Source organism: Phyllostomus hastatus, unplaced genomic scaffold (genome assembly GCF_019186645.2).
Source record: "Phyllostomus hastatus isolate PE091 unplaced genomic scaffold, TTU_PhHast_1.1 phas_contig_64, whole genome shotgun sequence".
NCBI lineage: Eukaryota > Metazoa > Chordata > Mammalia > Chiroptera > Phyllostomidae > Phyllostomus > Phyllostomus hastatus.
The window spans coordinates 5242055-5267855 of NW_025333928.1; the positions used below are offsets into that span (position 1 = coordinate 5242055).

Sequence of the window (25801 nt, forward strand, 5' to 3'; positions counted from 1 at the left end):
GCCTTGGCCTGATCCATGGAGGACTCTAGAGCATAAATTATGGCACAGAGTTGTCCCTGCCTCTGGTGAGAGGGCAGCACCCCTGTATCAGCCACTCATTGACTGCAGACTGGTGAGGCAGTTTCTTTCAGTCAAGAACAATTCTCCCAAGAAGGAGACAATTGAGGGCAGGCAAAGTGAGTGGGAAGGTCAGGGTTAGGGCTGCAATGTACCAACACAGTAAAGGAGACCTGGGCATCTGTGGTGTACCAGCATCATCCACCACAATTGTTCTTATTTGCTAATTATCTCTGTCCTCTACCAATAGACTGAGTTCTGGGTGATTAAAAACAAGGTATTTCTTGCTTATTGATTTGCCAGTGCCTATCACAGTATGTGAAATAATAATTATTTATGCAATTAATTGGTTAAACATATGCTGATTGAGTGCCTTCTATATCCTGGGCACTGTTCCAGGGTCTTGTAGTCTTGTAATTTAGATGTGAATAACACGAACCACCTATCCTCATGAAACTTTTTTGCTCTTGTTGGAAAGATGAGAATAAACACACAAATATGTGTGTAAACCTATGTACATATTTGCACATGTACCTAGGATAATGTCAGATATTGATAACTTCTATAAGTGAGAGGACAGAGATGTGGAGGGTTTTATTCTAGATAGGGCAGTTAAAGAAGGATTCTCTAAGAAAATGACATTTGAGCTGAGGTGTGAATGAAGTGAGGGATTGAATTGTGACAACCATGGCAGCAACTTTTATGTAAATTCACAATTGTTTCAAAATAAGTGTGCTTTTTTTGGAGAAGAGTATCTCAGAAAAGAGCATTCCAGGCACAAGGATAGATGGATAAATCTCAAGAATCACCTGGCATTTCTTCACTGATAAAGAAGGAGGTGGCTGGGAGAGATGGACAGGGGCATGCTGCCTACTGTTTTCACTTATTTTTAAAGAACTTTAAACATTTATCAGAGTGTACATGCACAAGCTTTAAAAAAAATCAAGTAGGATCAAATAGACTATAAGGAAAAGCAGCCACCCTGGTCCCACTCCAGTCCCTCTTCCCAAAGGTAACCACAGTTACCCATTTCTGTCTTCATTTAGCTCACTTCACCCCAAATATAGTTGGAGTAATTTTTAGTTCATCTATTGGTTATCCTAGAACTTTAAAGAACATACTTCAATCTTTCACTCTTTCATCAACTGTACACAGTATATCTTGGCTGTTCTCTTTGTAATATCAGGATGTTGCATCCTTCCCATTCCTCCCCTCTTCCCACTGTCCAGCTTCTGTCTGCTCTAGGCAGCAGAAACAAAACTTGCAGATACTTGGGTGATTTCTACCATCTCCTTAATTTACACCCATGTGGATGCCTTAGAAGAGTTTTTCTCTTTTAACCCATGCCCCCTGGAAGAAGGGCACAGACAAAGTCAAGGCTGGTTTGGTACCACCAACACCCAGCCCAGTTCCTCTTCTAGCAGAGGTTTCCAAAGACTTCTGTGCTCCTAAATCCTTCCACATTGTCTTCTCATGTACGATCATGTTGTACTGTTAAGCCCATGGGCACCATCCAAGTGGAGGTCTCATGGAAACTTCTCCTAATTTGAGAACGTCTTTCCTTCCCCCACTCACAGGGCTGGTTCTGATAGCTGTTCCTGATAGCTCTGGGAACGCAGCTGGTTGGGCCAGGAAGTGGCACATGACACGAGCTAGGTCAGTCAGTTCTTCTGTCCTGCAAATTTTTAATTGGGACTAAAGCTGCCCAGTTTAGTCTGTGTGGGTTTCCAAATAGAGATATCATAAAATCTCAAAACCAAGCTTACATCTTGAGCACTGAAGAGTAGAGAAAGCAAAATAATTTTTGTCAACTAAAAACAGGCAGAGATGAAAAAGGGAGTGACTGTCAAGATTCCCATTGGCTTTGACTTCCTGGCTTCAGCTCCTTGCTAAGGCCTGATTGTGGCTTTGCCCCAATGATTCTTAAAACACTGCCACATCCTTACAATGCCCCCCACCCCACCCCACACCAGTTACTTAAAAAAGCTGCAATGAGTTTCTGCTATTTACAGCCAAAATGAACTAACAAAATACCCCTGCTATAGACTGGGCTCCTTGGGAGGTAGGAAACTTGTCTTTGTATTCTACAAAGTGTTAAGCAGAATGCCCTGTACAGAGTAGGCATAGAAGAAACATTTACTGAATTGAATCAGCTGTCAGTACTCCTCCCTAAACCACTTTCAGGGGGCACTGACCCCTCTTGAGATGAGGGTAACTCTGAGAGGACAAGTGGAAAAAAAGACAGAGATCCTGTGCCAGCTGCTCTCCTAGCTAAGAGTCCAATGGAAGGGGGTGGGGGAAGAAGCCTTAATAAGAAAATCAAATGTCAGCTGCGAGCTGTCTAAACACCTCCAAGTCTCCTGCCACGTAAGTAGGATCAAAGAAGGTCATCACAAACACAGAGAAAGAGCCTGACTCCATCACTATAAGGAGAGATAGTGCTTTGAATCTCCTGGGTGGCTGATTGTTCTGGTGAAAAAGCCCTCTAGTGGTGAAATAGCAATTATATCTAGGCTTAGAAGCAGACTGTAAGCACCCTTGTACACACACCTACATGTCAACTGAATGAAAGGATGAGGTCATCCCCTAGTAAGTGGGGAGGCATCATCGGGAACTAACTGACGGCATCCCTGCCTCCTCACTCCCACTCCAGTCAGGTGTTCTGACTTGCTGCAAATGCAGGTTCAGGACTTCCCACACTCTGTGATCAAAGGCTCAGTACAAAACTCCATTCTTTTTACGTGTCCCTTTCTCTCCAGAAGAATTGTTCACATCCTCACCCATGATTGTTATCTTCATATACCTGAGCTCCTGACCCTTTCCCCCCAACCCAACACTGTCCTACCTGGATACCTGATTCCTTCTGCTGAACTTTCTGGGCACACTTTGTCTGAGTTTGACAGAGCTGAGGAGGTGGAGACAGAGATGCTCTTGTTTTACTGTGGTTCTGGTGAGTGGAGTGATTGGTTCACACTCTCCTTAAGCTCAAAGTCCACTGACCTTTCATCTACATGGTCCTGCTTTGAGAAAAGATCTTTCTCATCCCTGTTGAAGTGAGGAAAGAAACAGACAGCTCCTGGAATGGCTGCTTTTGGTCATTATTAATTATTTCATGTTGTTTGTTTCACCTCCATGTTACATGTGGCCTTTTTAAGTTGAGAGGCACGTTTTCTTTCTGGGAAAAGAAACCTCTAGAGAAGGCCCTGTGCATCTCCCCATCTCCTGTCATTCATTTTGGTTGTGTGGCAAATTTTCAGTACTATTTTCTCTTCACAAATCATGTTTGTAAACCACAATACATGCATATGCACAAACCCACCGTATACCTATACCCAGGCTTGCAAAGTCACCCACACTTACAAAGTATACCCACACTTGCAAATAGCTATGCACTTACAGCAAACACATTCACATGGCCCATAACATTGCATGCAGGCACAGACTCATATTTACATGCCTGCTTTACTCTACAACAAACTCAGAACTCATAATTAAATTAAACACAGCACAGGTAAGCATTCAAACACAAATGTGCTTGATTATATATCTGGACCTATGCATGCACATGCATGTATATCTAACATCAAGAACCAAGTCTTTTAAGTAACCTTAGCACAAAAGAAAAAGTAGCAAAGTCACCAATAAGTTGTGTGCTGCATTTAGAACTCTTCAATACATTGCTGCTACTCAGTCATCTATATGGAATCTCTCAGACAGCCAGAGGTAGTACCAGGAGAAAATATGTGTCTATGATTACCTCCCATTATATTTTTGTCCAGACAAGTAACATTCAAACATGTCAGTTGCTTATGGATACAACTCAAGAATGGCAGAAATATCCCAAGCACCTCAATTCCAAACACTGGCCTCTGGGTATCCATCCTATCGGGCCACAGGGGAAAAAAATTAAGGCATTCCGTGGACTGTTTTAAGTTAACTCAGTTAGTGCTCAAGTACATGCTAGAATACATAGTAATAAAAAGATGGTTAAATGCTGGTCTTTTGCGACACTGGCTATTACTTAGGGAGAGTCTCACTTACTTTTGGGTGTGTGGTGGCATCTGCACTTTGGACTAACAAGAACATAAGACTTAACTTTACCTGTCTCCTGTTCTGAATTAGAAAGGATGTTAACAAATTAATATCCCAGGGACCTTTGGAAAGAATCTGACATTTTCAGTGACTTTCCCCTCTTGAATCCATCACACACACACCCAATGTAGGAATGTTAAAATATAGGATGTATATTCATAGACCAATATTTCACACTCCTTTCCCCAAGTCCATGATATGTGTACAACATAGTCTGTATAGAATTAGCTCCTTCTGTCTTTTAGAAGTACATGATTGTATGTAATAACCAGTTCCAGGTCTGATCTGAGCACCTTGTCTCTGGTGTAAACCACAGAAAAGAGAGTAGACATACTGGCTTGTTTTGTGGGGAGTGAAACAAACAAGAGTGAAACAAACTATACACAGATGTGCCTGTGACAACACTTTTTGCCCTCCCAAGTGAGCCATAGAACCGACGTCCAGAGTGGCAGCCCCTTTAAGAAGACACGATCTTTCCCAATGGGCTCCAGCAGCGCCCGCAGCAAAGGCAAACTTGCCTGGCTCATGGGTGATGGGAACTGGGATGGGGAGTGTGAGGGGCGGGGGGGAGGAGGTGGACGCCACGTTGGGTGAAAGCTGTGAGAGCACCACTGTGCGCTGCGGTCTTCTCTCCCCTTCCTCTTTCCTTAACCCTTGCGGAGCGGAGGAACAGGGTTGTGGTGCAGTGCAAGGAGCCGGGACTCGGACTGTCCTGAGCTCCCCAAACTTTGAGCGGAGCGTAGGCTTGACTGGACAGCCCATGACTACAGGGCGTTGGGAAGGAGGACCCTTGTGCAGCCGAGGTCTTTAGCCCAGTCACTAGAAAGGCTAGGATGGAGCAATGGTAGTGACAGACTGATAGCTGCAGGTTCAGCTCCACGGACCTGAATGGAAGGCCCGGCGTTTGGAAAGCGGAGGCGGGGCAACGGAAAGGGAGCTGTCCGTTCAGCACCACGGACCCCTTTTTCCTCCACTGAAACTGCCAGCCCCAGACCCAAGACTGTCTTTTCTCCAGTTTGAGCGGGGGTGTCGGGAGCAGGAGGAAAGCTTTCTTCGGAGGCTGGGAAGCAGTGAACACTCTTCTCAGCGACCCGCCTCCCAGCAGTGCTATTTTTTGCCATCCGCCCTCACCCCCAGCACACGCGTTCGCGCACCCACAAGCGCGCACACACACACACACACACACACACTCACACACACACGCATACACGCACGCGCGCGCGAGCGCGCGCGCGCACACACATACACACAGAGACCTCTCTAGATTTCTTTGCTTTGAGTCTCCCGGGGCTGTGAGGAGCCAGGCGCATCTCAAACCGAGCTGACAGCTCCAGGTTCCGGAGCCATGCGCTGCACGGACTCTCATCTTTACCAAGCTCCTGAGGAATGAAAGGAACCCAGGGACCCTCAGAAGACAGCAGTGATGTGGACCAACCCCCTGGAGCCTGCACCCTTCCGAGGGCCATAGGAAGACCAGGGAACTGGAGAGAGCTCCAGACAGGAAATTCCAGCTTTCCCAAAGTCCCTGTGGATGCTGACAAAAGGAGATAGGAATTTTTGGAAGAGCTTGTCCTAGGTTACCCAGCTGCAGAGTGATTTTTTTCTCTGGCATTGAACTTCCCCTTCAACCCCCAGCCATTCAGAATACCATGAAGAATTATGAGGATGTGTGACAGAGGTATCCAGATGCTGATCACCACTGTGGGAGCTTTCGCAGCTTTTAGTTTAATGACCATTGCAGTGGGCACGGACTACTGGTTATATTCCAGAGGTGTGTGCAGGACTAAATCTACAAGTGATAATGAAACCAGCAGGAAGAATGAAGAAGTAATGACCCACTCGGGGCTCTGGAGGACCTGCTGCCTGGAAGGTATTTACAAATTCCTTTCAGTGGCCCCTAATAATCCAGTTTCTGATATTCTGATACTCCACTGGAGGGTTGGGGGAGGTCAAAGCAGTGAATGGAAGGAAAAAATAATGGTTCAAATTATTGCTGAGAAGGTGCAGACATCCAGACTGTTCCCAGCAAGACCAATGCTGTGTTGTGTAGGATGAAGGGGTTGGATCTTACTGATTGTTTTTAGTATAAGCTTCATGATATGAGGTTTTATAGCACTCTAGGTAGCTTCTGCAATTGAGAAACGTTCTCAAATACAAAAATCCTTAAACATATAGTGAACTGCTTTGATCTCTGGCTTGACATGGGGTCTTTGTTTCTGTTTAAATTATATTTCAGTGGGAGAGGGGAGGTAGGAAGAGGGAGAGGGGAAGACACACACACACACACACACACACACACACACACACACACAGCACAACTCCTTGACCTAGTCTGATACACTCTAAGCTATTCCTTATTTATCAACATAGTCTTATCAATTTCTTCTGAGTTTGGTCTAACTAGATATTTTCATGAACTTCCATTGCCAACCAGTTCCACACTAACATATGTGAACTCCTGCACACACACACGTACACACATTTTAAGCATATTTCCTTTTTAATACACATTTTATTATTTTGGGATAAAAACAAAACTGAAATCTTGGTATTTGGTATCCACATGTCTTCTTTCCTAAATCATCCCAACACCCCAAAAATACGTTTCCATTATATTTGCATAAGACTGATTCTCCAAGAATGGTAGCTTATTGTTTCTAATTTTAAAAATTGAAAATTAGCTCTCAATTATAATGAAGAGGACAGATCAATGTTAGAATGTCAAGCTCTTGGGTTTAAACTTGCCTTCACTACACCAGGAGTCACTCTAAGCATCACTAGACAATGGCTGGATGTCAGTGATAGAAAACAGAAAGAGAAGAAAATCAAAGCTTTTGGAGCCTATGTGCCTGAGGGAAGGCCCTGGTTTAAAGGGTTAGAAGGGAGTTTACATGGGCTTCTAAAGAATCTGTGAAGGTTGTCACAATCATGGGTAAGAAAAGCTGGGTTTTCTATACGCTCTCTTCCCCTGTTCATCATTGGTTCTCCATGCCTGCATTCTCACTGGCTGGCACTCATCAGGGCTTCTTGAGAACTTGCATTTATGTCAATCATTTAGGAAATCATGCTATGACATCACTTGCTAGTGTAATATTGCTTCATTCCCTGGCCTTCTTCCCATGTTCTGACACTCTGAACAACTGCTCTCTGACTGTAAGACTTACTACAATTGAATCTGCTTCCAATGCAAATTTGTAGCTGGTGGGAAGTCCAGGTGGGAAAAGACTATTTTAAATGCAAAAAAGAATCACTGTACATGAAGTCAGAATACTTGGGTAATGCTGCAAACTATCTGCACAGCCTTGGCTAAAACATTTGTGCTATTCAGTTTATTAATCTGGAAAATGATTGATTTGGAATAGGTGGTCTTAAATTAGCCCTATCCAAACCTCTTATTTTATCCGGTGTACTGATAGAAATTAAAGAATAATTGTTTAGGAAATAAAAAGCTAATATTTGTGATCATTTGTTGTTGGGGATGGTGAAGTCATTTACCTTAGGAAATTCTATAATTTACTTTCTTATATTGACTATAAGGAATTGAATGATCTTTTGTAAAGCTGTAATTTTGTGGATGTTTTGATGCCTGCATGGTTCTAGGGGTGGCATAAGAAATGATCTGAGACTCCTACCAATATCTACACATGTAGACCATGTTTTAGTTATTTCTGATTCTTTTGCCTCTTGGAACTAAACCTCAGAATGCACAATTCAACACCAGTTCTAGCTTCCCCCTATAGGACCTATGATTCCTGAACCTTTAGCATTTCCTGACTGAAGTTTTCTCTTTTCTCCAACATCCTGTTTTATACCCACAATCTGCACAAGGAATTTGAGCCCCACCCAGGCATTCTGTGGAAAGTGAGAATTTGAATTAAATAGGAATTGGTTGGATCTAAGATATGTTCTTGGTCAGATGAATTCTTTTGAGAAAATTTGTTGCAGTCTCCATGCAATTTGATTCAGCTACATTTTTGTTTACATTTTTGAAGTACTAGATACAGTAAGAGGCATAAACTTTAATGAATCACAATAAAATTTTAGCTATATGTACACCCATATAACAAATGCCTAGAAGGGCCCAGCTGAAACTGAAGCCAAGATTTTTCTTGGAGGGTGAGGAGAGATGGAAGAGGGTATAGGAAGGATAAATGGTGATAGAAAGAGAGTTGACTTGGAGTAGTGAACACACAATACAGTGTACAGATGATGTGCTGTGGAATTGGGCACCTGAAACCTGTGTAATTTTGTTAACTAGTGCCACCCTGATAAATTCAATAAAGAAAAAGAATAAACAAACAAACAAATGCTACAACTGCTATTAAAAAAGATTTTTCTTCATGTAGTGACTACACTAAGTGTTCAAGGAATTTACGGGAGCCTCTGCTTTCTGCATGGGCAGACACATGCAGTAGAGGAGCCTATGCTCTGATGGGATGAAAGAGCACAACCATTTCCTGTTTGGTATCTCCCAGAGCCTCAACATCTTCATTTTTTCTGACCCTTTAAGTGTCAAAGGATAATTACAGGGTAGAAGTAGGGGTTTTGTAGCTCATTTTTTTAAGATATCAAATTAGAAGAGCCAGTTCATCCACACTTTTTTAAGAACCATGAGATAATGAAGCCATTTTGCCCAGAAGAAGAGAATGCTCAGCAGGAACATGACAACTGTCTGCAAATATCTGAAGAGCTGTCAGGAAAAAGAGATTTGAAATGCTTCATGTGGCTTCAAGGGGGTAGAAGTGGGAGCTAGAGGTAAACAGGTTTTGCCTCAGTATAAAAATGTATTCAGTGTAGAATAGGAAGCTTTAAGAGGTGATGAGTTCCCTACCACTGGAGATATTCAAGTATAAGAAAGGTATTCAAGTACATCAAATGCTTTCAAACTTGGCTAGTTATCAGAATCACATAAGGAGCTTAAAAAGTAGATTATCAGATCCCACAACTAGATTCTTTATTTCCATAGGTCTGCAGTGGATCACTGGAGTCTAAATTTTCTAAAAGTCCTACAAGCTATTATGATGTTAAAGCCAATGTGTACTGAATATTTACAATGGGCCTAGGGATGACTACATGTGTTAGGAAGGATCACATTGCTGAAGCAAGAGAAGGAATGTTTCCAGTTTTCATTTCTATAACTCACCATAATGTCATTTATATTAGCATTTAGTAGGAGCTAGGACTGTTCTAAGAATTTTGAAAAATTAATTTTCTCCTTCAAAGGAGCTCAGTGATACAGGTGTTACTGCCTTCACTTTATAGATGGGGAAACCGAGGCTGGATAAGTTATATAACTTTGCCAAGGTCACATACTTCAAGTCAGCAGTCACTTACTTCACCTAAGCCATGTTGTTTCTCAGAGCACTTGCTAGAGAACATTAACTAATGCACAGGTGGATATAGATTGCTACTATAATGTACAGACATTAGCTTGTGAAAATGCCCAGACACATGGCTCTTTCCATTCGGATGCCCCACCTCCCAGAACACTCAGCATGCCTGTGCAGTGTCTGCGGGGGCACAGGAGCCACCAGACAGGTGCAGACTCAGAGGCAGCAAGGACATGCTTGGAATATAAAAACAATCGACCTATGTAGAGATACCCACACTGAGAAACCAGAACAAATGCCTGACTCATTATCTAGAAAGTATGCAAAGCATTCATGGAGTAGTGCCCCAACCTGCTGTAGGTTTTCAATAGCAACGTGTGAATTTGAATGAAAACATGCTTGACATATGATGCTTTCATTGGGAAAACCTCTTTCTTGAAGTCCTAGATACAATCAAAATGATGTATTTAGACAGTGGAAAGACCACTGCACTGGCCTAAGAGCAAGGAACCCTGGCAGCTATTCACATTTCTGTCACTAATATTTACATGAATTGTGCATGTTATTTTCCTCATTTGGATCTCCATTTATCCAAATCTAAAATGAGAGCCTCAGCCTTGACTGGTGTGGCTCAGTTTGATGGGCATTGTTCTGCAAAACAAAAGGTTGCCAGTTCCATTCCAGTCAGGGCACATGACTGAGTTGCAGGTTTCGTCCCCAGGTGGGGCACTTACGGGAGGCAACCAATTGATGTTTCTCTTTCACATCGATGTTTCTTTCCTCTCTTTCTCCCTCCCTTACCCTATCTCTAAAATAAATGAACAAACAAATAAATACATCTTTAAAATGAGAGCTTCAGGTAATATTAGGGAGTGCCAATCCAAATTTTCATGTGGACTAGGCAGGTAATATAAAGTGTGAAAAAAGCATTTCACAGTATTCTTCACTCAATTCTATGGGGATCAGGAAGGGGTAAGAGTGCATTTAGGAAGATGTAACTGAAACTTTGTCTTAATGTGAGGGCAATAGAGAGTGGTGGGGGCTGTGGCAAATTAGAGAGCTCAAGCCCATTCTAAGGGACAATTACTACTTAGCTTAAGTTGATTTTTACCTTGGGGAAATATGTACCAATTTGGCCCAATATTTCAAGTTTTAAAATTCCAGACATAAAATGTCTTGATCTTTAAAATACAGGCAACTAATTCAACTTTTTAGAAAGATATTGTCAGCCCTGGCTGGTGTGGCTCAGTGGATTGAGTGTCAGCCTGCGAACCAAAGGGTCACAGGTTCAATTCCTGGTCAGGGCACATGCCTGGATTGTGGGCCGGGTCCCCAGTCAGGGGCATAAGAGAGACAACCACACGTTAATGTTTTTCTCCCTCTCTTTCTCCCTCCTTTCCTCTCTCTCTACAAATAAATTAATACAATCTTTTTAAAAATAAAAATGTTCTTAAAAAATAAAAATATGTTGTCAGCTAAAGCAAACTTGCTTTATAGCTGAATTTGACCTATGGGCTGCCAGTTTTGAGCCCTAGAAGTTACCTAAAAGGCCTTTTTAATTCAAATTTATTATATTTTCAAATTTGAATCCTGAATTGCTCTTCATTAGTCAATAATCACTCTTTAAATTCATTTTTAAAATGCCTACTAAGAAAAGGAAGCCCATTTAGGACTTTAGGGCATGGAAATTAAAATTATGGAGAAGAGTTTCAATAAACTGCTATTTCTGCTACAGATGGGCCTGGATGACATCAAACATGTGGCTGAATTTTTTTTTTAAAAATTAGCCAGTCATTAGAAGTTCTCCCATATTTCCAAATCTCCAGATGGTTGACTTTTCAGCCAGATGGGGTTCCAGCTTTATTTATGTGTTCAGAAGCCTTCAGGGAAGCAGGAAAGACGTGGTTGAGGATGGGTTGAGACAAGGATGCAACAGTGGTTAAGTATTTCCTGTGTACCAAGCCCAGTTCCAGGTGCCTTCACACACATGAACTCATACTTTTCCTATCTCCCAGTAGAATAGAAACTTGATAAAGACAGAGATTCTTGCCTGTTGGTGGCACTGCCATATCCCTAGAGCTTACAAACAGTATCAAGTAGCCATTTCTGTGCCTCCTATTCTAGATCTAATGTTGTGCCTTCCTTTAGATATGAGTGTGAAATATATCAGAACTGTCTTACTCTCTTTCTTACTCCTGAATGTCTCCCTATTCCTTTTCCTGCACTGTTCCTCCTTGTCCCTAAAGCCCAAGAAAGACATGGGCTGGAGTGTTCAGGCAGGGTGAGGAAGAGTGACCATAACTGTGTTTGGGAGGTGGGTCAGGACTGGGGTAGTGGCAGTATTAATAAGGATGTGAGCCTGACTAACATTCAGCCAGAACTTGTCTGTATAGCCACACAAGTTATTAAAATGTTAAAATATTTCCTTACCTGTTGGTAAACAGCTCCTGGCCCAAGTCCCCAGAACCCACCCCCCACCAAACCCCCACCATCAATACAGCCACCCTAGCCCTTCCTAGAACCTCCCAGACATCTGTTAGATCTGTCAGATAAAGGATTAAGACCTGACCCAGCAAGACCATCATGATCCTACTCCAGCCCTAAGAAAGCATCTATTCTGATTGGCAGGTCTTGGGTCCTACTAGTGTTTAAGTATTTTGAATCCTACTCCTAGATGTGTCATCATGGGTGGAAAGGCTATACTCTTCTTTCTACCTCAAATCCAGCCCCTCTACCTTCTGACTCTAAGATTCTACCCATCTGAGGAAGTAGAAAATACTTCAGATATGCCTTGAAAATACTTCTGCTTGGTTCATATTTGAAATTTTATCTTCTGGATTAAAATAAAGGCAAGTGATTTGCATTCCATAGTTGAGTGGCCAGTGTGGGTTACCAGCGTCAGGAAAAAATAAAACAAGGAATTGGGCAAAAAGAAGACTCTGTCCTTTTAATGATCTCATAGAGCGGTGTCTAATTAGCTTACCTAAGGGGCCCTCTGATTCTGTTGGGGAATGTAATTTTGTCTGACTTAGCTTTCATTATGAATTCAAGCCCAGCTGCATAGCTGGGCTTGTAGAAAGCTTCAGAAGATGTATGTAAAGTTTTTGTTCGGTAGAGATGCAAGTGATTTCTGTTCATTAGAGGAGATCAACACAAATATTGTGGATTTATTGCCTACCCTGTAGGACATTAATCAGTTTTATATCTAACTTAACAATCTTATTTCAAAATACTTTCACTGAAAAAAATATAACACCCTCTTTTGAACCAGCTTTGTCATTCAGCTGGTTCCCTCACTGGTGAATAACTTGACATGAATTCCCTGTGTATTTTAAAAGAATGAAACTGTGTTACTAACAATTTGAAAATTATACTCTTACATGTAGAAGTACCACAAATGAACCAATGTTTCTGAGGTTAAAGAGAAGCCTATATAAATCTCCAGTGCTGTTGTTCTTTTTCCCCATTCCCACAACCCTGCCAGAGCCCACTTTTTCAGTGTAGGAGTAAATGGGCCTTTAATAATTTATGAGAGACAAAAGAGAATATCAGACAACAGGGGTTTTGAGGTCAGGTAGACATGCATTTTTATCTTGGAAGTTGGTTAACCTCTGAGCAAAAGTTTCTTCACCTGTTAAGATAAGAAAACAAAAGTAGCAATTTCTTTCCACTGTTTCTGCCTCAGTTCTTCTTGTGGTTCCTTCATTCCTTCATACCTCTAAGTAATATGTTGACCAGTAGTCCTTGATTCATCCATTTTAGACAATATTTCTTTGCTAAGAAAAATGATACTAACTTCCTTATACCACTATCTTTCCTCCCAATACTTTTAGTTCCTCAATGGTTTCAAGAAGCATTGTTCATCAAAATTGAGAGTGTCTGGAAAAAAGAGACTGACGTATCATTCCTGGGTTGGATACTTGTTAGTTAGCCCAACTGCTCATCTGCTCTTGCGTCTACTTCAGCAAGAAAGTTGAGTTAAACTCCAGGGCTGAGAGAGAGACTGGCAACGAGGAAGCCTGTTAGGAATGGGGAGATCCTGTGAGTTTAGTAGATCCAATAGTGGATACCTGTGATTGAGCCATTTTGTCAGCATCCCACCCAACAGAGCAGCCTGTTAAGCAAGAAGTCATAGCCAGTGTTGCATGACATTTAAGAAGATGTTACCCTGACCAGCAGGGCGTGGCTTAGGAGTCAAGCAGGGGTCAAGAAGTCATCCCATGCTTCACTTCCCAAACCATGCATCTTGGTTCAGAACTGAGTTTAGTTCAGAACTAAAGGGAGGAGGGCCTTTTAAAAATGTTCACAAAGTACCTCAAGCTCAGCAGCATGGGGCCATGAGTTGTCAGTGCTGAAAGCTAATGCAGGGTGGAAGCCTTTTCAGGCTGGACCAGACTCAGATAGCCCACATCAGAGAAGGAAGTGGCAGTGGAAAGCCACCCAGGGCCCTCTGAAAACCAATACATGTGTTTCTACAAGACAGTCAACAGAAAGCACCCTGACATGCAGAGGCCTTCATTACTCCTTCTCCAGTGCTAGCTAGCACAGCACTGGAGAAGCAGTAATGAAGAACAATAGAGGTTTGCACCTTCACCCAACCAAGTGGTATTTGGGCCTTTTTTTTTTCTTTCTGCTCCCTGCCACAACATACTGAAGGTGCTAGGATCAGGGATATAACTTTACAATCAGATATACAATTGGAAATTTCAACAACCAAAAGTTACTGAAAAGTTATGAGATCTGCCCAAAATATCATTAAGGAAATGAAGGATTGGATATAACACAGTTGAAAAATAAAACAGTTACACAGTTATACTCCACTGATTTGAGACTCATAAAATAAACATGGTAAACATCATTATGCTTTGTCTCTAAAATTCTAAAAGTTTAAGACTCAACATTGTATAGAATGTGAGACATATATCTCAGGAGTTGGCAAACTACAACCCATGGGCCCAAATCATCTCATTGCCTATTTTTGTATAACTCATAAATTGATAATATTTTGTACATTTCTAAATGTTTGAAAAATAAATAATATCCAATAATATTTCACAACACATAAAAATAAGAAATTCATATTTACACATCTATAATTTTTAATGTTGCTGATAAAAATTTGTGGAAAGTTTTTTTCTCTCTTGTTACATATACACCTACATAGTATCCTCAATTTTGCTGCCCAGCCTGCAAAACCTAAAATATTTACTGTGTTGCCCTTTACAGAAAAAGCAAATGTTGCTGACCTCTGCTATATCTCACTGAATGAATGTATAGAAATCTATGATAACATTTTATTTCTGGAAGTAAGTATCCTTTGTTTTTCCAGGAGTATTGAATTGCTTTTCTTTTTCTTTCACTATTTGCCTTTATCATAGACTGTTCATCTGATCAGATATTCTGTTGGGTCATCTCTTATTTCCTGGACAATTCTCACTTAGTCCTTTGCTCACATATGCCTTGGCTTCTTTCTGAGACATGGAGAGGCTGACAGAAAGTCAATGAGATCCTCTTTTCTCTAATGCTGTCCAGGAAAAGGCAGCCCCTGACCAAGTGCACAGTAAATATTTTGGGGGCTGGCAAGAGAAGAAAGCTTTGTGAATCAATATTCTGATGGCCATAAAAAGAAGTGACACTAGTGGTAGTCCCAATCAGACAGAGATTTTGGGTGGGTGGGGGTGAAGTGTTTGAGGACCACAAAAGGCAGTTGGTATTGGGACTTTTTATAGAGGTACCCCCTTCCATGTAGCTCCATGGATAAGATTTGGTATGATCATGAAGCTTCAAGTAAAATGTGTGAATATGCACTTCTATGGAGAGTCTCATACTCCAAAAATTTTAAGAATAACTAATATATTGCTTAGGATGAAGGTGAAACCTAAAATGATACTTAGAATTATCTAAACATAGGTGGTAAGTGAAGACACAAAAGTACAGAAGAAGTGCCAGAGAAAACCCAGTGAACATAAGGAGGGAAAATGACAGAACCCGAAGAAGTATTGACACTTATGGGACAAGGAGCAGGGGAGCTGATTAAAACTGAGAAAAAGCAGAAATGAAGTAGGAGAAGGAGAATTCAAGATTTAGCTAGCATTTTGAAGATCTCTCAAGGCTTGCTCCCAAGTGATGCCGATAAATAGTAAAGTCTAGACTAGGAGCTCTTCTGTCTAAGAGAGCTCTCAGCAAGTCAAGAAACTCACCTCAGGGCTGCTTCCTGAGTTTGCATGAGGAACTCACTTCCAGGGTAGGTGTGCCCTTCCTCCTGGGATCAGTAAGCAGGTAAGATTCCAATATGGATCTTCAGACTCTTCATGAGTCTGACTGGGGCAGGTGAACAAACCACCAGCAGATTCTGACAACTTCTACACTGAAGATTTGGAGTTTGCAAACTCAGGGCTGCTGTTAAGTTTGCAGCTGTCCCACTTCCTGAGGACTAAACTTGGCCACATCATTTATTTGATTTCTTTGAGTTTTAGACTCTGTGTCAGGCAAGAGTCAAGATTTCTGGCTGGATAACTGTGACTTAGGGATCTGCAGCCCACCCGATTCTCATGCAGTGCACTCAGAGGGCCAAAGCCATTTCTGAAGACCACTGAATACTCACCAGATCTGCAATAGACCAATGTATATTGGTCCTCAGTGACCTTGTGCCTGCATAATCTAAAATTGGGCAACAAAGATGAGCTTGGGGCAGGCAAGACCTAACATCATCTGTCCACCTTTTAATCTGCATGTTGTAGAGAAGCATTATCAAGTACTTTATTATTGTCAAAATATTCTTTATCTACTATATTTCCCTGAAATGCCAGCCTAGAACCAGAGCCTGGCTTATACTAGATGCTCAATGGATATACATTTAATTCGTTGCTTGAGGTAATTCAGTCACCTTGAGCTTCTCCTAGAAAACCATACTAATCTCTAGTAATCACTCTTCTGCTCTTATGTGCTTACAAATTACCTTTTAAATAATATCCTATAATCCCTGCAACAAGTGTTAGTAAGGCAGACTCCTATAGTTTGAGGCAGTCTGACTAGACAACATTATTTCTCCATCCCTTATTTTTCATATTTTCCTTGAATATTATCTAGAGTAGTTCCATAGTCTCATTAAACAATTCCCTCAATACTCTGGGGCAAACTTGGGGAAGAAAAAAGAAAGCACATGTTCTGTGAACATATTGTGCACACATCCAGCAGACATGGTTTCTATTCTTTGGGCAAAAGATTCTATATATACTTAGTTACCTGCATGCTTAAGAAAAGGAATTTTTACCATTTTGTATTCTGCAACATATGCTGTTCAGCATCACATATAGCTGCCTTGAAATGCAATAACACCTACCTGTAAAATTAAAGTGATTAAAAAACTCATGGGTGTCTTCCACCTTCTCATCTATTATAAAATTCTACTGTCACCTGTAGAAATTGTTTTTGGCATAGAGCAGTTAATATAGATGCATGTTTACAGCAAATCATTTTCACCCTTCACTGATTCCAGGACAGCAGAACCAGTTAATTTTTTATCAGCTTAAAATGTCTTAAAATATATACTATCAAATAAGTCCTGGTTTTTCAAAATATTACTTCTCAGAAAATTTGAATCTGGCTCACAATCAAAGGACCTTTTAAGTGTATAGAGAAAAATAAAAAGACCAAATCAAGAGGCAACAGTGTGAATCTGAGTCCAAGCTCTGCAGCACAGCATAGCAATTGTTCCTTTCTGCTCTTTCAGTCTGGTGAGTGATGGCTTAGCTTCCAAGCAGTGAGGAGATGGCAGGGGTTGGGTTCCAAGCAATATTAAGGTCTGAACCCAGGAAAATTCAGTTTGGGCCTCTCCCCAAAACAATTACCTAGTTAGAGTCCCTGGGGCCTAGCTGCAGTGGCTTCCCACTGGCTGAGAAAATGGAGAGTCTTGGCCCTGAACCCTGGACTTCCTCCAAACTATTCTAAAGCAGGAGGATGGGCTGGGTGGGAAGAAGGATGAAATGCTAAATAGTGTGGTCAAGGTAGGGTTCCTGAGAAGGTGACATTTAATCTAAAATATGAAGGAGATGGGGAGCCAAGCCAGGTGGCTCTTAGGAGGAAAGTACTCCAGACAGAAGGAACAGTGAATGCAAAGGCCCAGAGGTGTGGATGTTCCTAGGCTGTTCAGGAGCAAGGAAACCAGTGTGGTTGAAGAGGAGGAATGAGGAGGAGAAGCATAGAAGATCAGCCAGGGGTATTGGAGGCCAGGTAGTTCAGGATCTTAAAGGAAGTTGTAAGGACTTTGACTTTGAGTGCAGGAATAACATGTTCTTGAGTTTGCCATATCTGAGTCTTCTCCTTAACTGCATAATTTGCTGCTTGACAGAAGGAACAATTTGTCTTGTGATCTCCCTTGCTCCCTACAGCAAGACTGTCAGCTCTAGTGTTTAAAGCTTTTGCCTCATCTCTGCCTTGCTCTTCTCTAAGACTGGACACAATGGAATAGCATCTCTTCATCATTGTTGTTCTTCTCCTGAAGATAAGGTCATATCATTTTCAGTATTATATTTCTCATTGTGAGGTACTGGGGTAAAAAAATGACAAGAATATGGAGGTTTCAAATGATTACTGAATCTTAGAGTCATTTTCCTATCAGGCAGACAGACCCTCCCTAACTTACAGAATCCCCACCCTTCTCCACTCCAGCTGGTATCTTCTCCCATTCAGGTCCCCCTTCCTAACTTGGAGATCCTTAGGAGGTGTGACATGAGTGGTTTGCATTTGGGGGTACTTCCAGCCTGTGTCACCTGCCCTATAAGTCCTTATTGAGCACCTACTATGTGCTAGACACTGCATTAAGTGCTGAAGATTCAGCAGAAAATAAAGTAGATAAGTTCCTGTCTTTGGTAAGTTCATAAATGTGTAGGAAAGTGGGTGAGAAATGCACCCAGATGAACAGTGCAGGATGCTCATGGAGCTTGGAGTAGGGGTCTTGGATTAGTCATGGGAAGGGCCTTGTCACAGAAATGTTGTCTTAGGGCTTGTGCCTGGCCTACCATACATGCTCAACACCCACCTGCCAAATGCAGTAAAAGCTTGTGTAGGGTCCACAGAGAACTGACTTCTAACTGCTAGGGGCTGGAGTGGAAATGAATTCAGCCTCCTGGTTTCTAATTCTTAGGAGAGGGGGAAGAGAACAGGATGATTACCCCTAGAAATCCATGGAGACAAATTGAATGACTAAACATTTCTCTTGTTTAACAAAAAATCCTGGATATTTAACTTTTGTCCTATTCTTTGAGTAGTATATTTTTCTACTATATTTCTTAATTAAAATACTTTTAACATAAAAGTAACACAAAAACATATTTTCAATATAAATTTTTAAAACAGAAATAGACAAGACAAAGTTTCCCCTCTACTTTTACTACAATCTCATTCCCTCACCCCTAAATGATTGCTACTTCCCATTTAGTAAATATCTAATGAATATCATTTTCCTATTTTTCTGCTCAGTAAGTCGAAGAGATTAGAAATGTTATATTTTTCTCTTCACATTCAAACTCTTCATACTTTACTCAAAAGCTTTTAAACATTATCTTACAATTTATTAAGACATTTAGTTATGCACTGATGCGGACACCAGCCTGCAGTGTCTGTGGCATTATGGATGAGATAACAAGACAAATTCACCCAGAATTCCGAGTTCTGTGGAGGAAAAGGGGTGGCACGGCAATTCTCTCAAGGGGAGAGCACCCTGACCCTTGCCTTGACAAGCTTTTATTGGGTTCACTTTGCACAGGAATAAAGCTCATCAATCATTGTCAAGCAGAAATGATTAAACAATAGATAACATTCAAAGAACTCTGAGGGCCTATTTTGAGTCAGGGTCAGATACTTAAAGCACCATAAAATTTTGGGGAACAAACTCACCTCTTGCTTGGTCCCTTATTATTTAAATTGAGGGTATTAGCAAATAGGTTTCATAGGATTTTATGCATTCTTTCTCAGGCCTGATTGCCCTAGGGAAACCCACCCTTTCCGGCACAGGGCAGCACCCACCTCCAGCATTGTTTCAGGCTTAAGTCAGGCAGGGGAAGTAGGACATCCAAGAGATTAGAAGACTTCTTGCAGATAGAATGAAGACTCAGGCTATGTCAAAGCTGAAGGGCAAGGGTCCATCATCCCCTTTTTCTATAGTGCCCAAGTCTTTCCCTGGGGTCCCCCATGATCATGCCTGTCTTAGATCGTCCCTCCCTTGAGGAATCTTACCCATCATTAGCTATTCAGTTGATCAAGCATGGGGTCCAGGCAGGGTGAAGTAAAAGAAGCAGAGGCAATGCCCCTGCCAGGGAGATAAGCATTGTCTTCTTAGTGGCTTATGGTCCCAAGGTCTCTCACTCAGCCTTAGCCATGAGAGGGTTACAGCTTCTGAAACCAGGCAGGGCAGTTCCCAACAATGCACACAATTTAAAATATCAAATCACTTAGAAGTGTTTTTAATGACAAGCATTTACCTCAGGAGTGCTTGTGCCTCCTCACCCTGAGTCCTGCTCTTCATAGTAAGCTTTTCCTTTTTTTTCACCATTTCTGACTTGGTTTTTCTCATGGTTCCATCCAAACCTTTACATAATAGGTTCACCCTCTATTTCTTAATTTATGATCTATTGACTTTCTGCCATAATAGGTGAGGATTTAGCTAAGTGAAGCTAAAAGTTGATGAGGTGGTGAAAACCTTGCAGGAGTGTCATACCTGTGGCCCACGGGCCATATGTGGCCCAGGACATCTAGGAATGTGGCCCAACACAAAATCATAAATTCACTTAAAACCCTTTTTTGCTCATCAGTTTTCATTAGTGCTTGTGTATTTAATGTGTGACCCAGACAAGACAACTCTTCTTCTTCCAGTGTGGCCCAGAGATGCCAAAAATTTGGACAGCCCTGCTTAGGAAATCTGTGTGAGTCACATTTGGAAACACTAGCACTTACTAAACAACAATAGTGAGTGTATACTGAGTGCTTACATGCATTAGTCTTTTCAAGAGGCCAGTGGGGTGGATATTATACCCATTTTACTGATGAGCAAATGGAACTCAGAGAAGCAACTGTCCCAAATTTTCAAAGCTAGTGAGGGGTAGAGGTAGGATTCAAGCCCAGGCCTTTTAAATATAAAAGCTAATGTCCTTAATGCTAATATCATAGCCCAGCATTCTCAAAGTGTGTTGTTAACCTCTGGGGGTGGGTAAGAGGAGCCCCCACCCAAGACCATGTCATGGGGGTCTGAAACATCAAAAGTATTTCATAGCAACAATAAGATGTATTTGCCCTTTTTTACTGCTTTGACATTTTGCACTAAGACAAAAACAACTCTGAGTGACTACTGGAGGCTGAGCATGGACCAAGGTAATAGCACCAAAGTATTCATCACCACCACTTACTCCTGTTCAAGAAAATGTTAGTTTTATTTGGAAAAGTCCTTGATGAAGCAGTAAAAAAGCATAAATTTTATTATTATATTTTAATAAATCTCAAACATTGTATATAACAAAGTGGTAAGTACGTGTAAAGTGCTTGGGCTTTATGTCAAAGTGCAATGTTGGTCTCCAGGAAAGGCACTTGTGTGACTGAGCTGTGCATTGAACTAGCTGCTTTTCTCCCATGGAACACCATATTTACTTAAACAAACAATTGACAGGCAAATTATGGTCCTTCAGGGTTGGGGATCTGGCAGACATTTTCTCAAAAAATGAGCTAAGTGAGCCTGTCTCTTCAAGAAAGCAACTGGCAGTATTTGTTGCCAAAGATACAATTCAAAGTTTCAAGTGAAAATTACAAATTTTCCTTTATCTGCTCCTGTGAGCAAGTGTGATTTTTAAAAAATATTGGGTAATGAAATATGCTAAATTTGAAAGACCTGTATAACTCAGTGAACCAATATTTTCCATGACTATTGCATGATACTACAAAATTATCCATGGGTAAAGAGTCATTTTAGGCAGATGAGAACAATTGATTTTAATGCACTAGAGCATGAAAAGTTAGTTACATTGGTTTCAGATTCCACATGGCAACTAGTCTTTAGGACACTACTGCTTGTTGAGTTTTGGTGTACTATCAAAAAAGACTAGCCACAGTTATTTTCAGAGGCTATTCAAACACTTTTCTCTGCTACCCACATGTATTTCTGAGCTATAATTTCCTCTGATACTTCAACCAAAGCATTTGTCAGCAGATCAAATGCAGAAGCAGACATGAGAATCTATCCACCTTCTGTGAAGCCAGATACTAAAGAGCTTTGCAAAAATGTAAAAAGAAATGCTATTCTCTCACTTTTCTGGTTTTAGTAGTTATTTTAATATAAATATGTTATTTATGTTAATATGCCATCAGTCCTATCATTATTTTCAAATAAATTTAATATGAACATTTTAAAAACTTTTCAGTTTTATTTTCTGATATAGGAAATATTGATAGACATAACCAACATGAATAACACCTCAATAATTTGCATACATGTAAAGGCATTCTGAGACCAAAACCTTTGAGAATTGGTGCTTCAGCTCTATTCTAATTCTGTCCACAAACCTTACATTTGAGGAGAGGAAACTGAAGGACACATTTTTATACTTTTGTCAGATTTACTTCTAATTCTGCCCTTTTTTCTCCATTAAGAGATGAATGGTGGGTCCTGGTCAGTCACTTTTTGAGTTCTGTTTAGTTGCAGCTGAGCTAAGTCATTGTTCCCTGATCACTGGGATGCAAGAGGTAAGGGGAGATTTTAGTGGGCACTGAAAGATGTGCCTTTGATTAAAATGCAACCCTGCTGCTGTAAAGTTTGACTGAGCCTGGAGGACCAATTCATGGTGTCTTGTGTCTTTGTTCACAAACACCAACAAAGCTTTACCATGACTCCATAAAAAGGTGTCTGTGGCAGGATTCCTTACATGTGAGACAAAGCAGAGTGTATGAAAACTGAGCTATAATTTTGGTGGGTGGAGTTTTAAATTTGTAAATTGTCTGTCTTCTACCTGTATCATAACAGACTGTGCTGATGGAGAGTTTGGGGAATGGAAGAGACTATTGGAGAGTCACAGAATAAAGGCTTCTCCTGGCCAGTCCCAGTGCTAGGCACTGGGAAGCAGAGAAATGGGAAATAGATGGGAGGTTTGGGGATGCTATCAAGAATTTCCTTTCCTGTCTGTTTATTGTTTTGTTAGTTCCACATCCATTTCTCTTCTTTTGGTGACAGTACAGTAGTTCTCTGTTATCTGGGATTTCACTTTACATGTCTTCATTTACCTGTCATCAACCACAGATCAAAAATATTAAATGAAAAATTCCAGACATAAACAATTCTTACGTTTTCAAGTGTGCCTTTCTGAGTAGTGTGATGAAATGAAATCTCAAGAATCTTGCTCCATTCTAGGTGGAACTCACTCCAGCCTGGCTCTCTGGATGAGCATGTGACCCAGGAATGATCTTGAAGATTACTGTAACTCACCAAAGTTCCACACACTAAGGTGGATGTTTTTGCACACACCCCCACCCCGCCCCGCCAGGGTACATTAGGCAATGTTTGGTGACATTATTGGTAGTCATGATTTGGGTCAGGGTATGGGGGAGTGTACTGATATCTAGTAGGTGAGACTAGGGAGGTCGTTAAACATTCTGCCATGCACAGAATAAGTCCTAGGACAAGGATTTATCCAGCCCCAAATGTCAATAGGGCCAGAATTGAGAGCCCTGATCAAAAGATAATGGGAAACCACCAAAGGTTTAAAACAGAGGAGTGATGTGATCTGAACTGACATTTTATTTTTTATTATTTTTATTGAATTTATTGGGGTGACATTGATTTATAAAATTATATAGGCTTCAGGTGTACAGCTCTAGAATATATCATCTATATATTGAATTGTGTTTACCACCTCAAGTCAAGTCTCCTTCCATCACCATTTATCCCCCTTTACCCTCTGCTACCTCCCGCCATGCCCTCCTTTCCTTCTGGTAATCACCACACTGTTGCCTGTGTTTATGACTTTTTTTTTTGCTTAATCCCTTCACCTTTTTCACCCAGCCCCCCAAACTCCCACCTCTGACAGCTGCAAGTCTGTATTCTGTCTCTATGAGTCTGTTTCTATTTTGTTTGTTAGTTTATTTTGTTCATTAGATTCCACCTATAAGTGAAATCATATGGCACTTTTCTTTCTCTGACTGGCTTACTTCACTTAGCATGATACTCTCCAGATTCATCCATGCTTTGGCAAATATTATTAATTTCTTCTTTATTCCTACTGTGTAGTAGTATTCCACTGTATAAATGTACCAAAGCTTTTTTATTCACTCATCTACTGATGGGTACTAAGGCTGCTTCTCAATCTTGGCTATGTAAATAATGCTGCAATGAACAAAGGAGTGCATGTGACACAGGACCCAAAAAAAGCCAGAATTATGTTCTGGATGGTGGGCCCCTTGTAGTATAGGCTTCCCCTGCTAGGTAAGTGTTCTAGGAACCCATCTCTATCAGTGTACCACCTGGCATTGTTGTAAGAGGCTGCATTCAACTTCAGTGAATTTCTTTTGAAGACTCGGTGCGTTTGCCCATTTCACGATGGGTGATTTATGAGTGTGCCTGCTCACACTGCACTAAGTGTTCAGCAGTTTTTGATCAAAAACAACATGATCCCTATGTCCCACTATTCCTATTAATCCAGATGAAAAAAGTCCTCAAAGGGAAACATTTTGCTGATGTGCAAGAGGTGAAACAAAAAATGATAGAAGCACTAAGCAGCATCAAAACTGACAAGTTCAAAAACTGTTTTGAGCAGTGGAAAAAAGTCTCAATAGGTGCATTGCATCAAATGGAGAGCACTTTGAAGGTGACTGAATTTTAAACATGTAAGAATAAATTCACAGTTTTTATAATTATATTTCTGAGTTTTGGTGGGTCTTCCCTAATATACTCTTTTGAATTAGTGTTTCTGGTTTCTTCAGAATCACTGGGTCATAATGCAGTTCAATTTTTATTTTTTTGAGGACCCTCCATACTGTTTTCCATTGTAGCTGCACCAATCTGTATTTCCACCAACAGTATAAAAATGTTCTTTTTACTCCACATCCTCACCAGTACTTGTTTGTTGATGATAGCCATTCTGCCAGGTATGAGGTGATCCTTCATTGGGGTTTTAATTTGCATTTCTCTGATAATTAGTGACATCTAGCATCTTTTCATATGTCTTTTGGCCATCTGAATGCCCTGTTTGGAGAAGCGTCCATTCAGGTCTTTTGCCCATTTTTAAAAAATCCTCACCCAAGGATATGTTTATTGATATTAGAGAGAGAGGGGGAGGGAAGGAGGGAGGGGAGAGAGATGACAGAGACAGAGATAGAGATAGAGATAGAGATGGAGATAGAGATAGATAGATAGATAGAGAGAGAGAGAGAGAGAGAGAGAGAGAGAGAGAGAGAGAGAGAGAGAGAGAGAGAAATATAGACTGGTTGCCTCCCATATGTGTCCTGACTAGGGACTGGACCCACAACCTAGGTGTGCGCCTGATTAGCGATTGAACCCATGTACAATGTTTTGGTGTATAAGATGATGCTCCAACCAAGTGAGCCACTAGACAAGGGCCTTTGCTCATTTTTTAAAAAACTGAACTCTGTTTTTTTGTGTGTTGAGTTGTGTAAGTTCTCAGTAAACTTTGGATATTAACCCCTTATCAGATGGCAAATACGTTCTCCCATTTAGTGGGTTGTCTTTTCACTTTGTTGATGGTTTCCTTGCTGTGCAAAACCTTTTCATTTGATATAGCCCCATTTGTTTATTTTTTCTTTTGTTGCCTTGGCCCAAAGAGATAAAATATTTCTGAAAAATATTGCTACAAAAAATGTCTAAGGTTTTACTGCCTATGTTTTCTTCTAGGAGATTTATGGTTTCAAGACTAACATTTAAGTCTTTAATATATTTTGAGTTTATTTTTTGTATATGTACAGTGTAAGAAGGTGGTCTAGTTTTACTTTTTTGCATATAACTGTCCATTGTCTAAATGCCATTTATTGAATAGACTATCTTTACCCCATTGTATGTTCTTGCCACCTTTGTTAAATATTAATTGGCCATATTTGAATATGTTTATTCTGGGCTCTCTATTCTGTTCCATAGATCTATATGTCTGTTTTTATGCCAGTGCCATTCTGTTATGATTACTATGGTGTAGTATAGTTTGATATCAGGTAGCACAATTACTCCAACTTTGTTCTTCTTTTTCAAGATTGTTGTGGCTATTCGGTGTTTTTTGTGGTTCCACATAAATGTGCGATAGTTGTTTTATCCATTCATCTATTGATGGACACACGAG

The 25801-nt window shown here is 40.8% G+C and overlaps 1 protein-coding gene across 1 annotated transcript in view; it reads left to right on the forward strand.

Moving 5' to 3' along the window:
* The first annotated feature begins 5362 nt into the window (after window positions 1-5362).
* Window positions 5363-25801, forward strand: part of CACNG3 (calcium voltage-gated channel auxiliary subunit gamma 3) — an 80886-nt gene continuing 60447 nt past the window's right edge. Inside the window, exon 1 of the mRNA XM_045849130.1 lies at window positions 5363-6019. Coding sequence (XP_045705086.1) covers window positions 5809-6019 — 211 coding nt within the window. The 5' untranslated portion in view covers window positions 5363-5808. The remainder of the gene's footprint in view (window positions 6020-25801) is intronic.